Genomic DNA, 26315 nt, shown 5'->3' with positions numbered 1-26315 from the left:
GTGTGCGCCTGGGCCAGCATAACAATAGGCCATCTCTCACTCAGGGCAGACTCCAAAGGTAAAGCCAGACAAAGGGCGAGAGTGGAAACAGAGACATTAAGTCACTTGCCCAAGGTCACCCAGCAGAGCCAGGAATTAAAAAACAATCTCCTGAGTTGCGGCATCATGCCCTATCTGCTCACTCCCACTGCTTTTCCCGAAGTGAGCCCTTCCTTTGTACATCCAAAACTCCTGCTGCAGAGGGTATCCATTTTTGGGAAACAAGGAGCTCCTAATGCGGATTTAGATATAAGAAAGGTGCCTAAAACACTCAGTCATCCTTACAGAAGGAAATAAACCAGGAGAGCGAACACAGTGTGGAATGATTAGGAAAGTCTCTTTTTTTCCTGTTTAACATGGCATATCATGTAGCAGTGCAAATACAGGAATGAGAGAGTAGTTCATTATGCAGTATATCAGTTTGAGAGTAATACCAGTTAAAAGCTTTCCTTTCACTTCAGTGAAACCATTCTTAGAAACGATGTCAGTTGATTGGAGTTTTGAAGAGAAGCATATGCCGTAGCCTCGCCGATTGCCGGTGGCCCAAAGCAGTCAGACCACTGGGACTGGAGGACTGTGTCTTGGATCCTCTCTTCCCCCCCCCCCATTGTTGTGGTGAAAGTGTGGTTTAAACACATTTTTCATAAATATTGTTATTGTGTAACAAGCTTCAAGGGGAGGTTAGGTGAATCCAGAGTCTAACAGGTTTTAGGGCTGAAGCAAATGTCATAAGAATGAAATTCCACAGTGACACCATGTAGAGGAGCAGACTCACCCCTGCAGCACCTCCTGCTGGTAACTTTTGGGAATTAGCTCATTCCAGCTCCATAGAACCCTCTGCAGGCCACAGATCTGCCTGTCCTCTCTCTGGCCCCCATGTCCCTCCCAGGACGCAGTGCCCCATTATCTGCCATGCTGCCCCCTGGCAATAACCCCTCAGTCTTAGGGTCTCCCCTCCCCAGGGAACCACCACCCACTATCCCTACCTCATCTCAGTATACTGCTACTATCAGAGGGGTAGCCGTGTTAGTCTGGATCTGTAAAAGCAGCAAAGAATCCTGTGACACCTTATAGACTAACAGACGTTTTGGAGCATAAGCTTTCATGGATGAATACCCACTTCGTCAGATGCATGTAGTGGAAATTTCCAGGGGCAGGTATATATATGCAGGCAAGCTAGAGATAATGAGGTTAGTTCAATCAGGGAGGATGATGCTCTGTTCTAGCAGTTGAGGTGTGAAAACCAAGGGAGGAGAAACTGGTTTTGTGAAAAGTGCTATATAAGTGCTAGGCTTTATTGTTAATAGTTAAAATATACAGCCAGAGGCTAGGACTCCTTTCCCTGCCATTAATTTACTGTGTAGCTTTAGGCAATTAACTTAACTTTCGGCAGTTTCCCTAGCTGCAAAATGGAGAAAATAATATCTACCCTGCAGGGAGACTAAATCCATTAATGTTTTTAGAGTGCTTTGAGATCCTCCAATGAAAGATACAATAGAAGTGCAAAGCAAGATTAAAACAACGATTCCTCCGTCTCTGCTAAAGCTTGTAAAACTCTTCCTTCAATGTCACTAGAAACAGAAGTTCCCCAAAATAGAAACTGTTAAATCCATAAGTAAAGATAGTTCTAGTGGGGAAAAATGACATACTACTTTGAATCAATATAAAACCACTTTAGGACAAGAATATAACATGTAGCGGTGAATGTAGAAGGGAATGGCATTGCCAAGTACTATTAGGTTTTCTCCATGCAATTTGGAGTCCATAGCATTTTTATTTTAAGTGAAACAATACCTCTTATCACAGGAGATGTACTGGCTAATGGATTGATGGTTCGGAAATACTCTTTTATCACAGAAAGGAGATCACTCTTGAGCTAATAAAACTGAAACATGATCCTTAATGCAATGCGGTCCTAGGGCTTCTACCTGTGATGTTTTTTGTTGAGGAAATAGGTGTCTGAACAATGGGAACAAGACTTGCCTGCCCCTTGCAAAGGATAAATTCGTGGTTAGCACCGTCTCAGTTTGGCGTCCGAGGCTGAGAATTTAAGAGCTAATTAAGGCATTTGAACACCCTAATTAATTCCCTACATAGTTGGGCAAACCTCCCCCTTAATCGTGCATGCACAGGAAAGCAAATCAGGGTGTCTAGGTCCAGATTCATCCACCCATATTCACATAGTCTTTTTTTCCACTGAAATCTTCTCCTTGCAGCGTAAGGTACTGCTCAGCCTGAGTAAGATAATGTTATTGCATCACTTCTCAGACTTTACAAACCTCGCACCACCCCGTGAAGGAGAGACGGACTAATATCTCCATTTTACACATGGGGGACAGCGGTACAGAAACACTAGGTGACCCTGCCAAAGATCACATAGCAAGCCTTTGGCAGAGCAGAGAACTGAATGTGGATCTTCCGAATCCCAGCCTAATGCCATAACCACTGGCACCATCCTTCCTGTTAGACTGGTAGACTCTGGCCCTTTGTTACGTTAGTGGATTTAGTGTTTGTGGAGGGCGCTTTACTGATGCACAGACCAGGTTTAGCACTGGCTGGCTTCCCTGCACTGTCCTGTAAACGTGCTACCTTGCTGCCAGCCTTTTGGGTTCTGAGGACCTGTTCTGTCTCCATGGCCTATTCTGCTCAGCTGAGGGGGCCAGCTGGAGCGGTGACTTTTGGGAAACCTTGTTGAAATCCTGTGTGACTGTTGCCTCTCCTGAGCAGATCTGCAAGCTGGAGGAGGGACCAAGGATCCGCCCATCCCTCCATCTCTTGTGATGCTGCACGGGGTCAGCCACAATCCCAGGGCCTGCATCCCCTGAATGCCTTCCCCAGAGCTAGGCTCGCCAAAGGGGCAGGGACATGGCCCCTGCCCTCTTCTGTCCCATCCAGCAGATCTGGACGGGCACATGACCACAGGCAGTTTTGCTGAGTCAGCCAGAGTGTCCCAACTGCTGTGTGATCTCTTCGCGCCCACCTCGTGAGGCTTAGCATAGCCCTAAGGCAGTAACGTGTGGTCTCGTTGCATGGCTTTTAAAATAAATGGCTGTCATCTAGTGCTGTCCCTTGTCTCAACTGCTGGAGAGCCTGATTTTGGTCCCTGGGCCTAATTTTGAGTTACCTATGCTTGGTCAGGGTCAAAGTGGGGGATGGGTTAAGGTCTCTTTAAAGTTGTGTCTGTGTTTCCTGTATTCTCTTGTCACGTAGGAAACTGTCTAGCCCGTTGTGTAAACTTAGAGCAGCCTTTGGGTTGCTCTCCTTCACATCTGCCCTGTGGGCCTTGGGAAATGGAGAATAGCTATAGTACAGTGCACTCTGGCCACACCCCTGACATTCCACTGTTACAATTCCCAGTGTGCCCTCCATGCTGAGGGGCTAGGAACAGGACTGGCATAGATCCCTTAAACCAGATGAGGGGACCCTGTACAAGTGATATTCTAAGTTATCCATTTCTGTCCCATTTAAGACCCTGTTATGCTGTCAGGCCAGCACAGAAGCACCTTTATGAAAATGAGAATCTAGCTGCTCACGGTCACGAGCCTCCAACATCCACTGAGAAATTTCAGGTGAAGTCAGTGGAAGTTGTGGCTGTTTAAGGATTGAAAGACTTGGCCCTGAATATCCATCCCGTGGGATCCAAGCATTAGTATGGGATCCTTTCATTCTCTCGCCTATCCTAGTCTACCTTAAAAGTTTATACTTGGTTTCTTTCTTTTGTTAGGAAAACTGTCCACCCAGAGAAAGCAATTAAAGCCACAGAGCAACATATTAATTAGGCAATACAGGCAGATACATTAATGCAGGCAGATGTACCTCTTGTAAAATAAAATGCTGGGGCACTTGGTTCTCATAAATGCTGAGTTTGTGGCTGGTATCACTGATACGCCGATTTGCTTGTTTCCCATATATATGCACAGGATCATGCTGATTTGAGGAGCCACTTCTTCACAGTGGGGATGAAGCTGGAGGTGGTGGACATGAGGGAACCCTTTAATATCTGTCCTGCATCAGTGACTAAGGTGAGCTCTTGCAAGTGGGACTGAAAATACCAGGCTGGCCCCGAACTATAGGTTAATAACCACCCATGGTTAATAATCACGTTTAAATGACTGTCCAGTGGAATTTCATTAGCTGGAGGTCAGAATAATAAATGTGCATTAAAAAAAGTCCTTGCACTTCACCTTGCTCTCTTTCCTAATGGATCATCTGTGTATTTTTATTGTGCTGGTTGGCACGGAATGATATCTTCCTTAGACCTATACATGGTGGGGACCTTGTGTGCAGATCTCCCCCCACTACAAGGAAGAGGGGACTGGGCTGCCCATGCAGCATCATCTCACCTTCCCCTTCCCTGGCCATACAGAAGCTATTCTGCATATCAGGGCAACCACGTGGGACGACGGAGTAGGATAGGTCAGGGACAGGGAGTATGCATGTTTTCTCCCTCCTGCCCAATAAAGCTGGTACAACGTTGGTGATAACACACACATTCCATAGGGAAAGAGAGTGGCAGGTGTAGGGGCTTGCACCCCTAAATCGTGCTAAAACCTCTTTCTTTATCCACTCGCCTCTGACCCCGGAAAAGGGAGCACATCCTCATGCTTGCACAGAGTCCCAGAACAACAGATGGCCCCATTCGTTCTGCAGTCCCTTGGTATCTCAGCAGTGAGCAGGTGCTTTTCAGGCCAACTTACTGACCAGGGACTGATGTGTTAAAATGGATCCTCACACCCGCGTTGCCTTTTCTGGTTAGGTTGTGTCACCATTGAGGTTCTCCAAGGCCCACACTGGTAGTTAAGAATATTGCACTATCTGTGCAATGCCAGAAACAGCTGGCATGCCCGCTGAGCAGCTGTCTGCACTATCTAGCTGATGGCCCTTACAGCAGGCAAGAAGGCCACCATTGCCTGGTAATTAAAGAAGAGCTAAACCTTGCCTGTCTGCACATGAGCTGTGCTAGAGGTGGTGTGTGGTGGTGTAAACAGCTGAGAGGAGCTGGCTTGGGAACTCACTACACTTCCTTTATGAGCGTTCTACCGTCTCTCCTACAGCTATAAAAGCCCTGCCTACAACCACTCTGGACACACCCTCTTCCAGCTGCCTTAGCCAGTTCACTCCTTTTTGCATAGGCAGAGCTAGTGGCAACGTGCGACAGGACCCAATCCTGCACCTTTGAAGTCAGTGCCATTGATTTCAGTGGATGCAGGCTCAAGCCCCCAGGCACACATGAAGGGGAAAGAGATGCCTTGCCTCTTCTAATCTCCAGCCCAGGTTGAGCCAGCAGAAGCGGCGCCAGGGTTTTTGTCGCCCTAGACGGCAGCGCTCCTCCTCTGAGCATTCGTCGGCAGGGGGTCGTTCCACTCCGCATCTTTGGGGCACTTCGGCGGTGGGTCCCGGAGTGAGCGAAGGACCCGCTGCCAAATTTCTGCTGAAGACCCAGAGCGGAAGGACTCGCTGCCGCCAAATTTCCGCTGAGGGCAGCAAAATGCCGCCCGCAAATCCTGCCGCCCTAGGCGACCGCCTCGGGTTGCCTAGTGGACGCGCCGGCCCTGTGAGCCCGGATTTGTTTCTAGCAAATTCAATTGGTGAGCAGCCCCAGAATCTTAGATGGTGCCTTGCATGTTTATGTGGCATCAAATCAGTATTTACCATCAGAAACGTTAGCAAGTATGTCATCCCTCTTAACTGGTCTGGTAAAAGTCAGTGCCACAATGCTTCAGATAAAACACTTCAGGCCAGGTTCTGCCCACATGTGACTCTCACTGAGGTCCCAGGATCTGAGTGTGTCCCTTTGTAACTATGATGTGACACAACAGGTGGAATTCGCCCCTGTGCCAAAGGACAGTACGAGGTCCATGGCCCTTTAAATCAGGAATGGGCAAACTTTTTGGCCTGAGGGCCACATCGGGTTTTCGAAATGGTACTCAGGGCTGGCTAGGGGAGGCTGTGCCAGGCCCCCGCCCCCATCCGACCACCCCCTACTTCTCACCCCCTGACAGCTCCTTGGGACTCATGTCCCATCCAACCCCCACGTCCCCTGACGGCCCCCCCCCGGGATTCCTATCTCATACACCCGCCCTGCGCTCCCTGTCCCCTGACTGCTCCAGACCCCCTCCCCACCCCGACTGCCCCCTGCTGCCCCATCCAACCCCTCCTCTCATTCCTGACCGCCCCCCTGGGATCCCTGCCCCATCCTGCTCCCCGCCCTCTGACCACCCCGACCCCTATCCACACCCCTGACCACCACCCCTAACTCCCTTGCCCTCTATCCAAGCCCCCTGCTCCCTGCCCCCTTACTGCGCTGCCCAGAGCACCAGGCCAGGCAGCCGCGCTGCCCGGCTAGAGCCAGCCACACCAGCACACAGCACCGAGTCAAGCCGGCTCTATAGCTGCGCTGCCACCCAGAGCATTGTGCCGGCAGTGCAGCAAGCTGAGACTACAGGGGAGGGGGAACAGCAGGGGAGGGGCCGGGGGCCAGCCTCCTGGGCCAGGAACTCAGGGGCCAAGAGGAGGGTCCTGCGGGCTGGAAGTAGCCTGTGGGCCGTAGTTTGCCCACCTCTGCTTTAAATCCTGCTTTCACCCTCTTTTGAGTGGGAGGTAACTGGTGCCTAGTCTTTGCTGGTTCTCTGCTTATAGGTGAGTTTCACCCACACTGCAGACATGATCAGTGCAACTCCTAGTTCCATCCCTCACTATGGAGTTTCAGGAGCCTATTTCGACTGTCTGTGCTGATAAATGAGCCCTGCTGACAACCAGGCATAGATACGTTATTTTACCCCAGTGTGGTGTGCATTACAATAAATTAACATTGGCCTGTTTTCTTCCCTTCAGGTTTTTAACAATCATTATTTACAAGTGACCATTGATGACCTGAGACCCGAACCCAGCAAAATCTCAATGCTCTGCCATGCTGATTCCTTAGGGATCTTACCAGTACAATGGTGCCTTAAAAACGGAGTCAATCTCACACCTCCCAAGGGTCTGTATTATGCGTTTTGATGATCGGTATTTTGATGTTGTTTTTCCCCTACCAAAAGACAAACCGGCTCTCTTGATGCCTTTAAAAACCCTGTTCCAATTTACATTGGAAGATAGAAGTGCTAATTGTCTGGAAAAAATTACACTACATGATATGGGCCAAATCCACAGCTGGAATAAATCAGAGTAGCTGCTGAGCTGGTCCTGTAAATGGTTTTATTTATTGACGTGCGTTAGGTGCTGTACTGAAGTTGATTAAAAAGCCTAATGACCTGGGACCGACGTAGCTACAACAACACAAAATATTCTGAATTCTTGTAATATGGATCTTTATAATACTCAGCACCTTCATGGTGCTGTATAAACATGGAAGGCCGTATTGTGCTCCCCTCATTACTGTATCCAGAGAGGAAGGACAGTCCAGTGGCTAGGGCAGTAGCTTGGGAAACGGGGGTTCAAATCTTGCCTGTCTCTCATCTACTTCCTGTTTGGACTTGGGCAGGTCATTTAGCATCTCTGTGCCTTAATTCCCCGTCTGTAAAATGGGGCTAAAAGCACTGCCCTGCCTTGCGCAGGTGTTGTGAAGATACATTTATACATCGTGAGATGCTCAGATAACATGGCAAGTAGCTAAAGGAGAGTGATAATGAGCGGCCCACGGCTATGAAAGGGGCCATTGTGTTGGGGGTACTGAGGCACAAAGACGTTATCTGCCCAAGAATACACAATACATTGGGGGTAGAATTAGGACTGGAAGCCAAAAGAAACACTTGCAACAAAATCTGAGAACTTCCACCTGGAGTTTTTTTCATTTTGGTTCAATTCGGATAAATTGTTCCAGTTTTAGAAAATCTTGAATAGGGTGTAATTTTTGAAACTCCAAAGTCCATCTACTTCAGTGCAAGATCAGCCATAATTTCGCTAAAATTGATATTCTGGTGGCAGCAAAACCACTTGAAACAAAATTGTAATTTTTCCCCCCGTAATATTTGGTGGGTGTGAGTTTATTTAAATGGGTAATAAAATGCTGCTGCATGCTAGTCTGTAAGCTGTTATTCCATTGTCACGCTAATACTGGTAGTGGGTTCACCCATAGAAGGTATTGGAGACACATCCCACAAAAACCCTTCAGCATATGCTTAATCTGAAGCCCATGCCGAAGTCAGTGGCAGCTGTATACTCATATCTGCAGACAGAATTTATCCTCTTTTATTCGGCTAGTTCGAGGGACACGAATGTGGCCTTTTGACACTGATTTCAATACTGCTTGAAATCAAGGTACTTGCTTAAGTGTTCACAGATGTTTGTTAGGAAAACTATTTCATCAAAGAATGGTCTAGTTAATCCCCTTTCATATAGAGCCTGGGCCAAAACCATTGTCTCTAGTTTACTATTTGTATTATAGCACCCAGCATCATAAGCACTATACAGACCCATAGCCAGGCCTTCTCCCAAAGGGCCTATGGTCTAATTAGATAAGGCAAACCAAGGCACAGAAGAGCAAAGTAACTTGCCGAAGGACTCATACTAGTCACTGGCAGTACCAAGGCTAGCACCGAGGTTCCCTGATTTCACTGCACCACAATTATCAGCTTCACTGCTCATAAATCTTGGTATTTGCCCCTAGTCACCACATACTTGACCAGGTAACCTGCCTATTCAGAATCCATCTCATACAGGCCTGTTAATTAACTAAGACGATAGACCATATGTTTCTCTCTAGAGCGGCCATTGCTTCATAATTTCCATACCACTCACTTTCAATTCAAGGTGATACAAAGGCCTTTCGATACAGAATTTTATGATTCAGGTTGCCTTGACTTCTGCATTTGATGCCAAATTTTTTTGGCATGGCAGCAGCGTAGTTGCACCTCTGGTGACTACTGTACTTGTTTCTGTACCTGGGCCAGAAATGTTTAAATAGATGTATAGTATCACCTCCAGGGATCTGGGTTCCCCGAAGGTTCTTGAGGAATCATTAGAAATCCTCTTGTCCCCCAGTAACAGACATGCCTGGAAACTATGCTAACTTAGCACACTGAAAATCTCCTGTCTGGTAGGTGAGGCCGTTGAATCAAGGATCCTGAAGGGGACGTGTAAGAAATGACATGAGGAAGATGAGAGATATCCATACAGAGTAAATTAACATATTACTTCTGGTGTGTTTGATGGCTCTATGCCCAAAATACATCTTAACACCCAGGCTGTCGAAAGCCTTTTCATCTGACAAGCGCTATGTCTGTCACTCAAAGGTGATCAGAGGGCTGAGAAATTCTAAATGCCTGATTTAAAAAGTGTATGGGAAACAAAAATGAAATCAAACTGGTGAAGAGTACTAGGGGAACTTACTGAGTCCATGTCTCTCTAGCCCTTTCTGAACAGGACAATATCAGCCCTGAACGTTAAAGAAACAAACAGGACAAATATAAAAGGGGTGGAGAGCTACAGAAATTAGTTATTTCCAAAAGACAACAATGATGTGAACAGGCAACTGATGAAATATATTTAAGGCTACGTTTTAGTCACAGATATTTTTAGTAAATGTCATGGACAGGTCACAGGCAGTAAACAAAAATTCACAGCCCGTGACCTGCCCTGACTTGTACTATACTCCTGACTAAATCTTGGGAGTGCCACGGTGCTTATGGAGGGCCCACAGGTGCTGGGGGGGGCAGCCCAGGGTGCATCCTGGATGGTTTGGGGGTGCACAGGTGCTCGGGGGTGCAGCCCAGGGGGTACCGTGGGTTCACGGGGGGTGCGCTATGGGTGTATAAGGGGACCACCGCAAGTGCTGGGGGAGTGTTCTGCGAGGCGCTGAGGGTGCTTGGGTGGGAGCAGCCCGGGACCCCTCCCCGCTGGTGCTGGGGGAAGGGAGTTGGCGGGGCTGGCAGACTCCCTATCCGGCTTCTCAGAAGTGGCAACATGTACCTCCCTAAGATCCTAGCTCCACATGCTGCCAGTACTGCAGCAACCATTCGCCAGGAAACGCGGCCAATGGGAGCTGCGGGGGCGGTGTCTGCGGGCGGAGACAGCGCATGGAGCTAGGAGCTGAGGGAGGGACATGTTGCCCCTTCCAGTGAGACCGCCCTTCCCCCTCAAGGTAAGTGCTACCCAGAGCACTCACCCCCTCCTGCACCCCAGCCTTCAGGCCTGAGACCCCTACCCACACCCAAACTCCTCCTGCTGCTGCGGGGGTGGGAGGGGTGGCCTGAGACTGCCATGGGGGGCTGCCTGGGCTGCTCTGGCAGCTCAGAGCCAGCCACACCAGCTGCTGCAGAAGTCACAGAGGTCATGGAAAGTCATAGAATCCATGACTTCCTTGACAAACTCACAGCCTTAAATATACCATATCAATAAAGAGAAGGAAATAATATCACTCCTCACTAGATACTCACCATGTAAATCGCTGGTTTCCATTTTAGCAGAGAGCCTGAATTTCTTTCATATGATCCTGTGCCGAGAAGTTTCTGGCCAGGATCTTTCCCATGTAGAAAAGACACTGAAGATACTTGCCAGCAAAATGCCCATCTGTAGGAAAAGTCCACAAACTGATATGCAGGAGGAGCTGAGAAAGCAAAGCCACTGCTGAGAATTTCTTCTTTGTACAAAGAGTCTTTGTTCTTGTATATTTACGCTCTATCCTTTGGATAACTTTAAATGGAGATAAGGGTCCATGATTATAATGGTACCTTACTTTCATTGCCTAGGACAGTAATAGCTTGTTCCATCAGGCATAGTGTGGCCTGTCTGATTATTCGGCATCACCATGCTTTTAATATCCATCCCGCTTTTACATGTACACCACCACATCTTTTGTAAAGCAGAGGTCGACAGAGAAAATGTACAGTAGATGAGTCATATGCTGGAGTTGTAAACATATGCTGCTAGAAACAGAGCAGTATTTTTATATATAGTGCCAAAAATGAATACCCAGTTCCTACCTCTTTATAAACATTGAATAGGCACAGTTTATATTTATTAGAACTGGGTTTATACACCACTTCCCTTCAGAGTAACAGCCTATGTTTCTTTTTATGAGCTATTAGGAGAGGGGGAAACATTTTGGTAGAGCTGCTATTTATAAGGTTTACTAAGGGAACACTCCCTTTAAAACTTTCAGTACATTTGGATTATTATATTCACTTCTGAGTAAGCCACTAGGCTCTTCCGGTCTTGTACAGACAAGATAATAGCACATTCTTTTTTCCCCTGTTTTGTGGGCAGCATGTCAAGCACATTAGCAAAGCAAGTCGATGTACCTTGAGCCACAAGAGGATAACGGTTTATTAATGCAACCTGCTAATGGGGATACTTATTTAGCTCACGCAGGTGAGGTCTGCAATGTGGATCAGAAGGTCCTGGATCCAAACGTGTTTTGTAGGCAGAATTAGTGAGTGCCAGCTCTTGGAGTAATCACCCTTCTGCTACTGAATCTTAATATTAGTGAATTGCGGCATACTCATTTGTAACTCTTCTCTAAGGGCTCGATCCTGCCGCTGTTGAAGTCAGTAGTAAAATTTCCACTGATTTCAATGGTTCAGTATCAGGCTGCAAAATGATGGTGGCGTGACAATTGGATAGCCTACCAGTGAATCCACTGCCACAAGCCTTTCCCATCTTCACCGCAAAACTTTCCTGTCGCTCACAATAAAAGATCCAAAAACTGTCTGCTGGGTTTTAATTGGAGATGGGGGAACCTTTAGAACGTATCCAGCTTTTTATTTCTTCTGACAGCAATGTAGTCTGGCAGCTGGCGTCCAAAAGAACTGTCTTCACATATCGTTTATTACTGTTCCTCAGCCACGGTAGAATTGTTGCTTCAGGGCTAAAGTTCAACAGATGTGGCACATTTTAGCAGAGTCTTAGTAGCAATGCTAGAGAGTGTTAGGTCTGTAGGATGTTCTCGTTAAGACAAACACATGAAGTTACATATGCCTTTTGTTTTGTATTCCATTCCATTGTGTCACGCAGAAGACTGACTTGGCTGTGAAGATTTTTTTTTTTCTTGGAGCTGGTTGAGATTTTTCAGCCGAAAATGCTTTTTGATGAAAAACAACCTTTCATCCTCAATGACATCTTTGCAGAAAATGTTCTGTATCATTGTATCAAGTATCAGAGGGTTACATGTTAGTCTGGATCTGTAAAAGCATCAAAGAATCCTGTGGCACCTTACAGACTAACAGACGTTTTGGAGCATGAGCTTTTGTGGGTGAATACCCACTTCATCAGATGCATGTAGTGGAAATTTCCAGGGGCAGGTATATATATGTAAGCAAGCTAGAGATAATGAGGTTAGTTCAATCAGGGAGGATGAGGCCCTGTTCTAGCAGTTGAGGTGTGAAAACCAAGGGAGGAGAAACTGGTTTTGTAGTTGACAAGCCATTCACAGTCTTTGTTTAATCCTGAGCTGATGGTGTCAAATTTGCAGATGAACTGAAGCTCAGCAGTTTCTCTTTGAAGTCTGGTCCTGAAGTTTTTTTGCTGCAGGATGGCCACCTTAAGGTCTGCTATAGTGTGGCCAGGGAGGTTGAAGTGTTCTCCTACAGGTTTTTATATATTGCCATTCCTAATATCTGACTTGTGTCCATTATCCTGATTTTTGTAGCGCATAGAGGCTAACCTTGTTGTGACCATCTGTGCTCGGTGCTGTACTATTTTATTTGTTATGTACACCATCATTAGAAGGGACCTCTTTTGGATCATCTCATCTAATCTAAATTCTAGCCTCTCGACAGGATTCTTAGGGATATGTGTTTAAAACCTTGCCATTCCTTTTTTATAGATGTTATTCGCACCCACAATTTTTGCACCTGCAATTCATTTGCAGGAGGAAAAAAAACCCCAGAAATAACTTTCACTTGTATAAAGGTTTCCGTCCTGTACATTCTTGAGTGCCCTCATTTTCCATGCGTGACAACGGAAGTTAGAGGGTGTTCGGAACCTTGTAAGATTGGACCCAAATTGTATCCACAAAGAGAAAGACCTGGCGGAGAAATTGGGCTTTAAACCATGAAACTTTCCAGTGATCATGATTCTACAATTATTATCACAGTAACACCTGGAGGCCCCTAGTGAAGATAAGAATTCTATTTTCTTAGTCACTGTAGAAACACAGAACCAGGCCCTGTCTTAAGGAGCTTACAGTCTAAAGGGCCAAGTTTTACAAGACATCTATAGGGCTGGGGCAATTTCAGACAAGGCCCTATAAATGAACGTGACCTCCATTCTGAATAGGCCCTTTAGAGGGGAAGGAGGGGTCCAGATGTTGGGGTGCTACCTAGGACATGAGAGCCCTGGGTTCATTTCTCTGCTCCACCTATACTTCCTGAGTGCCCTTGGGCAAGTCACATCAATCATGTGTGCCTCAGTTTCCCATCTGTACAACAGGACTAACACTTTACAGGAGTGTTGTGAGGATCAATACGTTAACAAGTATGAGGTGCTGAGATTTTATGGCAATGGAGGCCTTATAAATACCTAAGATATCTAGAACTGGATTGGAGTAGAATTAAAGATCCCAAGGTGCTTTTCATTAAGCTCAGAGGGTTTGCCCTGATGTACGTGGCAAGAATTTCCTCTCTGTCAGTAGACTGCCATGTGCCACTGAGCAGCTGCCCTCCACCCCAGAGGCAGCTGTGTTCCAGCAACACCGGGTGTGTACAGAGAGTTGTAACTAAACGCATTGTAAGTTCCTTGAGAGAGGCGCCGTCTTTTTGTTATATATGAGTGCACTGCAGTTAGCAAAGTGGGGCTGCAATCCCTGATGAGGGCCTCTAAGTTCTCCCACTACAAAGAATAATAATAAGTAATTTCGGACGACACATAGACTGTAGCAAATAAAACTAGCACTAAACAGAGCAGCATGACAACATTTATTCTCCTTTGAGTGCTGGACCCATGCCACACATACAATATTTCAGTCCCTAAGTATTTACAGGGAAGCAGGAAGGATGATCTTGTGGGTTAAGTGTCTGACTCAGAGCTGAGAGGTCTGGTCTCTGTTCTTAGCACTGCCATTCCCTCACTGTGTAATCTTAAACTGGGTGGGCCTCTGTTTCCCTGCTTTAAATTGGGATGATAATAATTACCTGCCTCCCAACGGCATATGACGCTTAACTCATTGGTGTTTGTAAAGTGCCTTGAGATCCTTTGATGGGAGGAGGCAGTATGGAAGTGCAAGTTACTGTTGCATTGAAATATTAATTTCTTTCTCTCTTCTGTAAATAATGACTTACCGTGTTTCCCTGTTTTCTTCTCCTACAGGTTACTCTGGCCAGGACTTCGACTGGGCAGATTATCAGAAGCAATGTGGAGCAGAGGCAGCTCCTCACTTTTGCTTTAGAAACGTAAGACTTATTCTCCCCTTTGTGATGGTGTTGATGGAAGCTTGAGCAAACCCACTTACTGCTCTGAACTAAGGGCCTGATCCAAAGCCTTCTGTGAAAAAGCATGTTCTTGTAGTTAAACCACTGGGAGACGGGAGCTCTGCTGCAGTCATCCTGTGTGAGCCTAAATAACTCACTTAATTGTTCCATGCCTCAGTTTCCCCATCTGTAAAGTGGGAGCAATAATACTTTCTTTAGCTGTCTTGCTTATTTCGATTCCATGATCTCTTACTGTGTTTGTACAGCACCCAGCATGACGGGCCCTGATTTTTTTGAGAACTGTAGGTGCTACCATGATTAAAATAATTAATAATACCATACAAGCCCCCTGAGGTCTATGGAAAGACTCCTATTGATTTTGTGGGGCTGTTTTGCTCATTGGAGTGTTTCTCTTGATTTTGGGTTTTATTTTGAACACAGGGCACTAAAAGACTAAGTGAAGTCATCGAGGTATAAGTAAGTAGGACATTGATTGAGCAAGGTGGAAGCTCCACCATTTGGGAGTGTTTGAGTTTCTCTAATACAGCAGGAGTTGTGTGTGAGTGTGCTATGCATCATGACACTGCAGGCTCATAAAAGCTTTGGAAACTATGAGTAGCTGGGCTGTTCTTAGGAATGGAGCTGTGCGTCTATGAATCTTAATGTATAGGAGTCCACCACTCATTAAGCAAAGCATTAACCTTCTGTCTTTTCAATGTTGAGCGCTCTTCTTGCCTGGTGTCCATATGAGAAAATGATTACCTTCTTCATCGGAGCATGGAGCCCATCAGCAATTCGAGCCCAACATTCTTTTGAAACTGTACAAAATAATACATTGTTTAAACCAGGTGGGCAGCTGATTCCTCGTGGTCACTTACGAGCAGTCGTTCATTGGCCAGAAGACACACAAGCTATTCCCCCACCTGTCATTCCCCTGCTATGCTATTCTGGGAGAGAACCACTGTAGAGCGAAGTGCATGATGGGCCTGGATTCCCCTGGGCAGCCTCTCTGCAGTCCCACCCACCATGGAACTATTGTGATGCACGGAACTGGATCACAGCCCAAGTGTTGTAGTGAGGAACAGACATTGCAGTCCGTGTCCCTTTGGCCAAACCTACTCTCTTCTGTTCTCTGTCCTGCTTTGTCCCTGCTACCGGCATGATGTGTACTGGAGATGGGCGCTGCCGGCTAGCAGGAGCGAGCCTAGGAGCAGCATGATGCTGCTACTGTTTCATGTACATTGCGCACTTTTCCCGAGTTTGCAGTGCATCTTCCATCTTGTTAAACTGGCATTGCACACTGGCATTGTGCTGCCAATGGAATGATCAGAGTTGGGAATCTTACATCACCCTTTGTACAGTGTGGCTTTTCTTATATGCCTGCAGCGTGACTGTATTTAAAGGTCCTCTGATGTTCATATTAGAATTCTTATAGGTGATCCTTCTTTCTTTCTTATTATGGTAGAGCTCAGAGGCCCCAATGCCAGATCCAAACCCCATTAAAGGCACTGGAAAGACACCCATTGACATCAGTGGGCTTTGGATCAGGTCTCCCCTCAGGATTGGGAGTCTCCACATTGTCCTGCATTGTACTATCCTGTATGAAAGGAAAGCCCTGCCTGGCAGAATTTATAACCTAAAACACAGGAACCGATGGAGAGTGGGAGACAGGGATATGATAACATGCAAATAAATGATCCTGGTGATGATTGTCTAATTTCCTTTCCGTTTGTTTCTTTCTTCCCTTCTTTTTATCTGCCTTCCTTTTTTTTCTTTTCATTAGGCACTGGAGCTGTGCTCACAATGCCAGCCACCCTGAGATTGTCCTCCAAAGATTAAATCAGTTCTAATAACTTTTTTTTTAAACATTCATTGTACGAACGCATGTCTGTTGTTATTTGACTCGTGATAAAACAGTTCTCTACAGAGAACTACCGTCTCTCCATTGTCATCTGCCTGACATCCCTACCAGGCTGTTCCATTTGTTAGCACGTGAAGAGCAGCTCTTTGATGGAATGTTTATTACAAACTTGTTTTTTTTAATCACAAATCTTCCAGGTAGCACAAGGAGAGGTGGCAGCGAAGTGGATACATTGTAACCATTTCCCTTGGGGCTATTTAGCAAGCAGAGGTAGTTATGAAATGGATTGACGTGGCCAAGTACTTAAGAAAATAAACTCCCAGCTAACTGTTTTGCCATTGATTCTTTATAAAATAGCCTCCAGCGCTGCATCACAACAAAAGGAGCCAGGCTGATGATAGATGGTGTTTCCTTGTTAGCTGGCATAAAAAAATATTTCAACAAACTCACTTAGATGTTTTGTAAACGTGGTCCCTTAGCTGCTATTAGAAGCTGGAAGCCTGTCTGAGTGTTGGGCCTGGCTTTGAATAGTCCAGGCGATAAGGAGAACATGGAAAAAGCTCCTGTGTGCAATTCATTTTTTCAATTTTGCAAGAAATCTTAATGAAATAAAGGCCTCATCCTGCAGCCTTTAGTCACATGAGAAGCCCCAGGGAAGTTAATGACGACGCTCATTGGCTTTGTCTTGATGAGGAAAAGAGATCGAGTACATGCTAGCTAAGCCTGACCAAAAGATGAAAGCCATTGTCCCATGCCTCATGTATAGGGGATGCCAGAAGGAACCCAAGATATCTTGGATTAATGACAATTATTAATAATCATGTTTATTACGGTGATGTATAGGGACCAACCAAGATCAAGGCCCCATTGTACTCAGGGCTGTTCAAACACGGAGTAGCAGGTAGTCCCTTCCCCAAAGAGTTTGGGGTCTACGTAGACAAGACAGACACGTCATAGAGAAAAGGAGTGTAAAACATAAGTAGAGTGAACAGTGTGATGTAGGCAGACGTTAGATTAATTCCATCAAATGTTTGGAGGGAGTGGGGGTTAGTTAGGAGGGGGGTCTGCTAAATGGGAAAAAGAGTGTAGGGAAAGCGAACGCTGGGGACAGGTCAGGGAGGAATGTACATGCATGAGCAGAAGATTCTTGTGATGAGCATTTGGGAAAGGCTGACTTGTGTGGGTTTGGGAATCTGAGGAGGTTTTATAGGGTCCTGGGGCTTCAGTGGGAACCGAAAGTGGGAATCCTCCTTTGTTCTGTGAAGTGAGTGGCTGTTTTGGTGCTGGGGTTGTGAATGGTCTGCTGCTGTTGTGTGCATTGTTGCAAATTGTGATTTTGACTTTCTGCCCACATGCCTGTCTGTCTAGCTAAGGTCTTATATGGATCCCTGTCGCTGTGGTCTATGAGTGCCTCACCAAATCATGACAAGTCAGATCCTCAACTGGTGTAAATCTCCGCTGAAGCGAACACAGCTACAGCCATTGATGTGAAGAGAGCTGAACTCGTTCACACCAGCTGAGGATCTGGCCCAAAGGGCGTGTGAACTCTTTGAGTCAGTGTCTTTTATCGGTTGAAATCAAAATTACACACAACACCCTGTGTTTAAAAAAAAAAAAAAAAATCAGGTTTCAATGTTAAGCACCCAAAAATTAGGAAATGCCAGAATGAAGGTTGCCCATGCAACCTTAATTCACCCCCCTTGGGCGTATGGATTATGATACATTCTTTAATAACATGATCACATCCTATTTTTTCTGTGGGACCACTACCTGGTTTGGTGCACAGGATGGATGGTGCTCACTTAATAAGCAGCTGTTTTACTTGTTGTTCAGTGTGTGGCCCCCATCCCTTATTTACTGCATGCAATTCATGCCCAATCTGAAGACTGAATGATTAATTGCCTCGTGGTCTTTCTATTGTGCACAGCGCTATAGTATCTGAATGCTTCATTCATGGATTTATTTTCATCATAACTCTGTGAAATGAGTGGGTATTATCCCTGCTTTACAGGTGGGGAAACATAGACACCAAGAGACAATGGTCAAAATTCCACTAATTTTGGGTACCTAATTTGAGACATCTATGACTTGATTTTTCAGAGTATTCAGCAGTGGCTTCTGCTATGCTGAGAGACCCTGGTAGTCGGTATCAAACCTGGGACCTCTGGAGCTAAATGCATGAGCTTCTACTGCATGAGCTAAAAGTCACATAGCCCTTAGCTAAGGCCATAGCAGACTCATCAAGCTCTAAGTCAGCGATTCTCAAACTTTTTTACTGGCGACCCCTTTCACACCTCTAGCCTCTGAGTGCGACACCCCGTATAAAATAAAAATACTTTTTTATATATTTAACACCATTATAAATGCTGGAGGCAAAGCAGGGTTTGGGGTGGAGGCTGACAGTTTGCAACCCCCTATGTAATAACCTCGTGACCCCTTGAGGGGTCCTGACCCCGGTTTGAGAACCCCTGCTCTAAGTGGTCTCAGTGTCACTAGAGGGGACAGAGCACCACACCCAGGAGGTGTGTGGGTTATATACTTCCCCTAGCTGAGGAAGCGCATCCCAAGTTTTGGAGACTTCCTAATTGATATTCCAGACAAACCCACACTTGTAACACTGACAGACCTGGTCATCGGGATTAAACCTGGGACCTCTGGAGCCACATGTTTTTTAGCTAAGGCTGTAGTAGACTGATTAATTTCTAAGTGGTCTCAGTGCCACTAGAAAGGACAGAGCACCACACCCAGGAGGTGTGTGGGTTACACTAGCATTTTATATGTTTGCTCCTGTTGACTTCAGCTGCAGCTGTGAGTGCTCCGCACTTCTGGAAATCAGACCTCAGAGTCTGCCTAGTATCACATAGGAAGTCTGTGACAGAGACAGGAGTATAATCCATTTCTCCAGGGAAGCAGTCAGTGGCCTTAATCATGAGACCATCTTTTCTCTTCCTGCAATCCCCTGCTTATTCACTGCACCTTTTAACTCCGGCAACAGATGAAGCAGGAGTCCCACAGGCAACACGTCTGTACTACACAAACCTAATTCATCCCAGAGTAGGTCCATCCTGTGCACTGACTGAGTCAGAAAAACTAGTGTGTGGTTGTGTAATTAAAGATTGTATCATAATGCAAATACACGAAGGGGCCAAATTTAGGTTGCACAGGCAGCCTTGATTCTGGCATTTCCTAAATTTTGATGGCTTGATTTTGCACCCATGATAATGTTCTTTTAACATAGTTTTTTGTGTGTAATTTCGTAGCTTTTTAAAAAAGCAAAGTGCCTCCCCCCAGGAATCCTGTCACGTGGTATCATATTGACGCCCACATGGGTCATCAGCAGGGTTGGAAGCTTTAGATCTATGCCACTTGAGCTAACAGAGAAACTGATAGCAGTAGTAGGTTGTCATCCTGCGGAGGTGAGAGTTCCCTAGTGGGCACAGACTCTTCTACCTATTTCCCTCCAAGCTAGATCCCACCTGCCCTTTGTCTTTCAACCATTCCCTGCCCTGTCTCTTCGCCATCCTTGGCTCTTTGTCTCAGTCCAATTCTCCTCACCTAACCAATCTCAGTCTCCGCTCCACAGGCCTCTCATCCCCGTCCCAGTCTCCTTGCCCAGCCAGTCATGAGCACACCATTCTGGATTCCCTGTCCAAGTCTCCCCAACATCACTCCTACTCCAGGTCTCCTTGCCCAGCCAGTCCCAGTTCTCTCCTCATTCTATTCCTCTCCCTCATCTTCCCTCCAGCCCCCACCTCCGGTCACCCACATTCCCCTCCTCACTGACTCCCAGTGCCACTCTCCCTCTCTGGGCTTCTAGCCCAATCTCAGCACCCCAGCCCTTTGCCCCAGTCTGTTTACCCAGCCAGTTCCAGTCCCCCCCGCGCCCAGCTCCTCACCAGATCTTTCTCCTGCTTTCCCCCTCCATACCGGTTCCCAATCCCCGTCTCCTTGCCTAGCCAATCCTATTCCATCCCCTGCCCCAGCCTTTTGTCAGATCTCAGTATCTCACCCACTCATTGGCTTCCAGTCCTCTCAGTTTCCTTCCTGGCTCCCAGTCTCCTTGCCTAGCCAGGCCCAGTCTCCTCCACTCAGCTCCCAGCCCATTTCCCTCTTCTCCCACTCCAGCTTTCAGTCCCAATCTCCTCCAGCCCCATCCCAAGTCTGGCTCTTGTCCTCTCTGCATTCAGTTTAAGTGGCTTCTTCTTCCCTGGTACCTGGGGCAAGTGGGGCAGGGTGTGGGGAGGTGGAATGTCACGGACAGCACAGGAGAGACATTTTCCCTGCTTCAGTTTCGGTTCCCAGGCAGAGACATAGACCTGGCCTGGCCTGGAGCATCTGGGAAATGCAATTGAAGGAAGTGTCCTTCTAGGCCCCCTGCAACTCCGGCTGGAGCGTGCCCAATGCAGGTGGAATCTCTGGGGAATTCATCTGCCAATCTCTAACGAGTCTCTACTGAGCATGTGCTCGTTGCGGCTTTTCAAAGGCTTGTTAGTTGGCTGAATTTGGGCAGATTGTTACAGGGATGGCAAAAGGCACATCCCTGCCGCAAAGGCCGCCACCTGCTAAATTTCAACTCCCTGTGCCAAAGCCTGGAGAAGCTAGAGCTTGTCAATGATAAAACCAGCCGAAATTTTTAACATGGACATTTCCCTAGTCTTGTTCTCAGAAACAACTGAATCATTTTGGCTGAAATTTTTACAAAATATTCAGCATGATGCAAACACCCAGCATGGAAAATTTCAGCACAAGCGATTAAAGTCTGGCAAACAACTGAACAACTGGGTCTTCTAATGGAAGTGTTGGGCAACCTTAATAATCAGCAGTACTGTCAGCTCCACCTATAATAAAATAATAAATTTGAAGATTTTATTTTATGTGTACATCATTCCAGATAAACCAAATCTTAGAAATACACTAGGATCGATCTTGGTGGTAATTAGCATTGACAGATACATGCTTATTCTCAAAAGGCTGAAAAATTGGCAAGGGCCATATTCTCAGAGCTGTGTGGTATAGATGAGCCATTACAACTCATGGCCAGATCCTTATCTGATGTACATCAGCAGAACTCAACAGTTTGACATGAAGTCAACCTGTGTTCAAGTGAATGGAGTTACATCCATTTCCACCAGCTGAGGATGTGTCACTCTGTACTGAACTAAGGGCTTATCTACATGAGTGTTTTAGTTTGTGGCAAGTAGGGTGTGAATCTAGCCTACAGTAGCCTTCTGTGGACTAACTGCCCACATGGATCCAGCTGATGCACATTAACAGACTGTTAATGGGCTTTGATCTAGACCTATTTCAAAGAGGACTAGTTCAAAGTGTACTCTAGTGACTTGGACTCTAACTACATTCTGTGGGTGGCATACCCGAGATCACTTATTCACTGGCGCTTTAAAACTCCCACACCCCAATCTGGTTCTATGCTGGTTATATAATAGGTATGTTTCTTGTGAACCTTGTAACCGATACTTGTAATGTCCCATAACACAAGCCTGACCTCAGATGCAAAGTACCTTCCTTCTTAAACTTGTGTAAAACTGATTTTAAACATTAGCTTTAATAAATTTTTTAATCTGTTTAAAAACAAACAAACAGTAGATTCACACCCCCAGTTTGCCGTGAACTAGTTGTTCTTGCAGACAAGCTCACAATCAAACTGGGGAACTCTGTGAGTAAATGGGTGCACAGTTATCTAATTTGTACATGCAGATGGAGGGTTTGCTCTGGAAGTTTGGTTCTGGGAACACAGGAGTTACTAGACTGGATCAGACCCATAGTCCCTCTAGTCCAGTATCCTGTCTCTGACAGTGGCCGGCACTAGATGCTTCAGAAGAAGGTGCAGAGACCCGCAATAGGCAGATGTGAGATAATCTGCCTCCCTCACCTACGTCTCATTCTGGTCTCTGATATTCAAAATTTGACTTAAGCCCGGAAGCACAAGATTGAATATCTCTTCCAGAAGTTGTCTTTATGATAATGCTGGATGTTGTTCATACCCATCTAAATCCCTTTTCGAATCTTGGTGAGTTCTTGGCCTATGTGGTCCTAGACATCTCCTGTGTTCTCCATGGAAACCAAGGGAGAGTCTTATTTAAAGCCATTCTGTGCTGTGGTGCAGTGTTTCAGTGTTGACGCTTGACCTCTTTCAGACATCCTTCAGCCGGGGCTTTACTAAGAACATGAAGCTGGAGGCTGTGAACCCCAGGAACCCTGCTGAAATATGCGTTGCTTCTATCACCTCAGTTAAAGGAAGGTTAATGTGGCTTCACCTGGAAGGTACGTTGAAATGACTGCGGTGTCATAGAGGCCTATTGTCTTTGTGTTACTGGGCAAGTTTATTCCAGCCTTCTCAATTGCTGTCCGCCACCCTGCATGCCTCGCAGCTCCCCGCCTCCCACTCCTGCTTTTTTATATACAGTCAATAAGGACTAAATTATCCGATGTTGTCCTTCTCCCTGCTCCCCCATGGACCAGACCACAGGGCTGCAGGACACTAGATCACAGGGTCCTCTCCACCCACATGGCCATTACCAACGAACACAATGTGGGGGGAAGTTTCCAAGGCAGCCTCCTCACAACCCCGGAAGCTACCTCCAGAGCTTTGGCCTGCCAACGACATAATGAGATTTCTGCTGGCCTTGGAACTCTGCTCCAGTCCCACCATGCACTCTCATAGCCCCCACCTTTCCACCTCCCTGACCCCTTTGCTTGACCTAATCAGCCTCATTTCTTTCTCACCTTTCCCTGTCACTTCATTTCCTACCTGCACCCACCCACCTAACGCCTGGGAACTAACCAGGCTTGTGCCAGCCTTCCCCCTGGCCAACTGCATGCATATAGCAGCCCTTTCTCCCGCTCTTTGTCTGCCACTTCTCATTTTAGGCCGCACACTCTTCCATGCGGGGACTGTCTGTAGCCTTTGGAAAGCACTCTGCCTGTTGCAAGCACCACCACCCTACAAGTAATAATGGCTCTGCAGTAGCGGTAATTAATTGGGCTCACATTCATCTCAATAGAGTTTCTTTTCCACTAATCCTCTCCTAAACTGAGATGCTGATGAGATAATTATGGACCGGATCATACCTATGAAACCCATACCTGCTTGGTGTGGCACTCTGTCCCCCTCTAGTGGCAGCTAACATTTGATGAGCCTGCTACAGCCATGTGTTCTTTTAGATCAGGCAGTAGAGGCTCATGCATTAAGCTCTAGAGGTCCCAAGTTTGATCCCAGCCACTGCTAACCAGCGTCTGCTGGTGTTACACAAACACTTACCTGAGTAGTTCTTTCTCCAGGACAGCGCTTGGGTGAATAAGGACTCCTGGAATGAGTACAGCTTTGCAGGACTGATGTTCAGAACACAGTGCTCGTCTTCCATGTGTGTTAAAATTATTGTCAATGAATTACTGAAACAAGAGGAAGGATAGCTCAGCGGTTTGAGCATTGGCCTGCTAAATTCAGCATTGAGAGTTCAGTCCTTGAGGGGGCCATGTAGGGATCTGGGGCAAAAATCTGTCTGGGGATTGGTCCTGCTTTGAGCACGGGGTTGGACTAGATGACCTCCTGAGGTCCCTTCCAATCCTTATAGACTCTAGGACTGGAAGGGACCTCGAGAGGTCATCGAGTCTAGTCCCCTGCCCTCATGGCAGGACCAAATACTGTCTAGACCATCCCTAATAGACATTTATCTAACCTACTCTTAAATATCTCCAGAGATGGAGATTCCACAACCTCCCTAGGCAATTTATTCCAGTGTTTAACTACCCTGACAGTTAGGAACTTTTTCCTAATGTCCAACCTAAATCTCCCTTGCTGCAGTTTAAGCCCATTGCTTCTTGTTCTATCATTAGAGGCTAAGGTGAACAAGTTTTCTCCCTCCTCCTGATGACACCCTTTTAGATACTTGAAAACTGCTATCATGTCCCCTCTCAGTCTTCTCTTTTCCAAACTAAACAAACCCAATTCTTTCAGCCTTCCTTCATAAGTCATGTTCTCAAGACCTTTAATCATTCTTGTTGCTCTTCTCTGGACCCTCTCCAACTTCTCCACATCTTTCTTGAAATGCGGTGCCCAGAACTGGACACAATACTCCAGTTGAGGCCTAACCAGCGCAGAGTAGAGCGGAAGAATGACATCTCGTATCTTGTTTACAACACACTTGTTAATGCATCCCAGAATCACGTTTGCTTTTTTTGCAACAGTATCACACTGTTGACTCATATTTAGCTTGTGGTCCACTATGACCCTTAGATCTCTTTCTGCCATACTCCTTCCTAGACAGTCTCTTCCCATTCCGTATGTGTGAAACTGATTGTTCCTTCCTAAGTGGAGCACTTTGCATTTGTCTTTATTGAACTTCATCCTGTTTACCTCAGACCATTTCTCCAATTTCTCCAGATCATTTTGAATTTTGATCCTGTCCTCCAAAGCAGTTGCAATCCCTCCCAGTTTGGTATCGTCTGCAAACTTAATAAGCGTACTTTCTATGCCAACATCTAAGTCGTTGATGAAGATATTGAACAGAGCCGGTCCCAAAACAGACCCCTGCGGAACCCCACTTGTTATACCTTTGCAGCAGGATTGGGAGCCATTAATAACTACTCTCTGAGTACGGTTATCCAGCCAGTTATGCACCCACCTTATAGTAGCCCCATCTAAATTGTATTTGCCTAGTTTATCGATAAGGATATCATGCGAGACCGTATCAAATGCCTTACTAAAGTCTAGGTATACCACATCCACCGCTTCTCCTTTATCCACAAGACTCATTATCCTATCAAAGAAAGCTATCAGATTGGTTTGACACGATTTGTTCTTTACAAATCCATGCTGGCTATTCCCTATCACCTTACCACCTTCCAAGTGTTTGCAGATGTTTTCTTTAATTACTTGCTCCATTATCTTCCCTGGCACAGAAGTTAAACTAACTGGTCTGTAGTTTTCTGGGTTGTTTTTATTTCCCTTTTTATAGATGGGCACTATATTTGCCCTTTTCCAGTCCTCTGCAATCTCTCCTGTCTCCCATGACTTTCCAAAGATAATAGCTAGAGGCTCAGATACCTCCTCTATTAACTCCTTGAGTATTCTAGGATGCATTTCATCAGGCCCTGGTGACTTGCAGGCATCTAACTTTTTTCTAAGTGATTTTTAACTTGCTCTTTTTTTATTTTATCTTCTAAACCTACCCCCTTCCCATAAGCATTCACTATGTTAGACATTCCTTCAGACTTCTCAGTGAAGACTGAAACAAAGAAGTCCTTAAGCATCTCTGCCGTTTCCAAGTTTCCTGTTACTGTTTCTCCCTCCTCACTGAGCAGTGGGCCTACCCTGTCCTTGGTCTTCCTCTTGCTTCTAATGTATTGATAAAAAGTCGTCTTGTTTCCCTTTATTCCCATAGCTAGTTTGAGCTCATTTTGTGCCTTTGCCTTTCTAATCTTGCCCCTGCATTCCTGTGTTATTTGCCTATATTCCTCCTTTGTAATCTGACCTAGTTTTCATTTTTTATATGACTCCTTTTTATTTTGTAGGTCATGCAAGATCTCGTGGTTAAGCCAAGGTGGTCTTTTGCTACATTTTCTATCTTTCCTACCCATCGGAATAGCTTGCTTTTGGGCCCTTAATAGTGTCCCTTTGAAAAACTGCCAACTCTCCTCAGTTGTTTTTCCCCTCAGTCTTGATTCCCATGGGACCTTACCTATCAGCTCCCTGAGCTTACCAAAATCCGCCTTCCTGAAATCCATTGTCTCTATTCCCTGATATCCTACAAAGGAAGCAGAGATCTTAAATGTGCCTTGGTTGGTGCTGAGATAATCTGGTTCCATTAGGTGTATGTAACATTTTGTATTGTCTGCGCATGATGTTGGTTCAGTGATTACCTGTAAATTGAAGCTGCAGGCCTGGAGTCCAAAATAAAGGCCGTAGCTCTATTTTTTCAAAGTGGGATGTTCATCATAGTTTGAGCACCAAGCAAGGACGTTTGTTAAAGCCATGTGACAAAGAAAGAGAAATGTTTAGCTAATTACTGTACAGGATCTAATTCTGCTGCGCTTTTGCTCTGGACAATGAA

General features: G+C 46.0%; 1 protein-coding gene across 3 annotated transcripts in view; it reads left to right on the top strand.

The window, feature by feature from the left end:
* Nucleotides 1-26315, top strand: part of SFMBT2 (Scm like with four mbt domains 2) — a 205969-nt gene that overhangs the window by 124007 nt on the left and 55647 nt on the right. For all 3 annotated transcript variants that reach the window (XM_050936826.1, XM_050936824.1, XM_050936825.1), the window contains 4 exons: nt 3960-4061; nt 6874-7021; nt 14284-14366; nt 22401-22527. In XM_050936826.1, the coding sequence (XP_050792783.1) occupies nt 3960-4061; nt 6874-7021; nt 14284-14366; nt 22401-22527 (460 nt within the window). The remainder of the gene's footprint in view (nt 1-3959; nt 4062-6873; nt 7022-14283; nt 14367-22400; nt 22528-26315) is intronic.

Source organism: Gopherus flavomarginatus, chromosome 1 (assembly GCF_025201925.1).
Source record: "Gopherus flavomarginatus isolate rGopFla2 chromosome 1, rGopFla2.mat.asm, whole genome shotgun sequence".
NCBI lineage: Eukaryota > Metazoa > Chordata > Testudines > Testudinidae > Gopherus > Gopherus flavomarginatus.
This window is presented reverse-complemented; position numbering and strand designations above follow the sequence as displayed.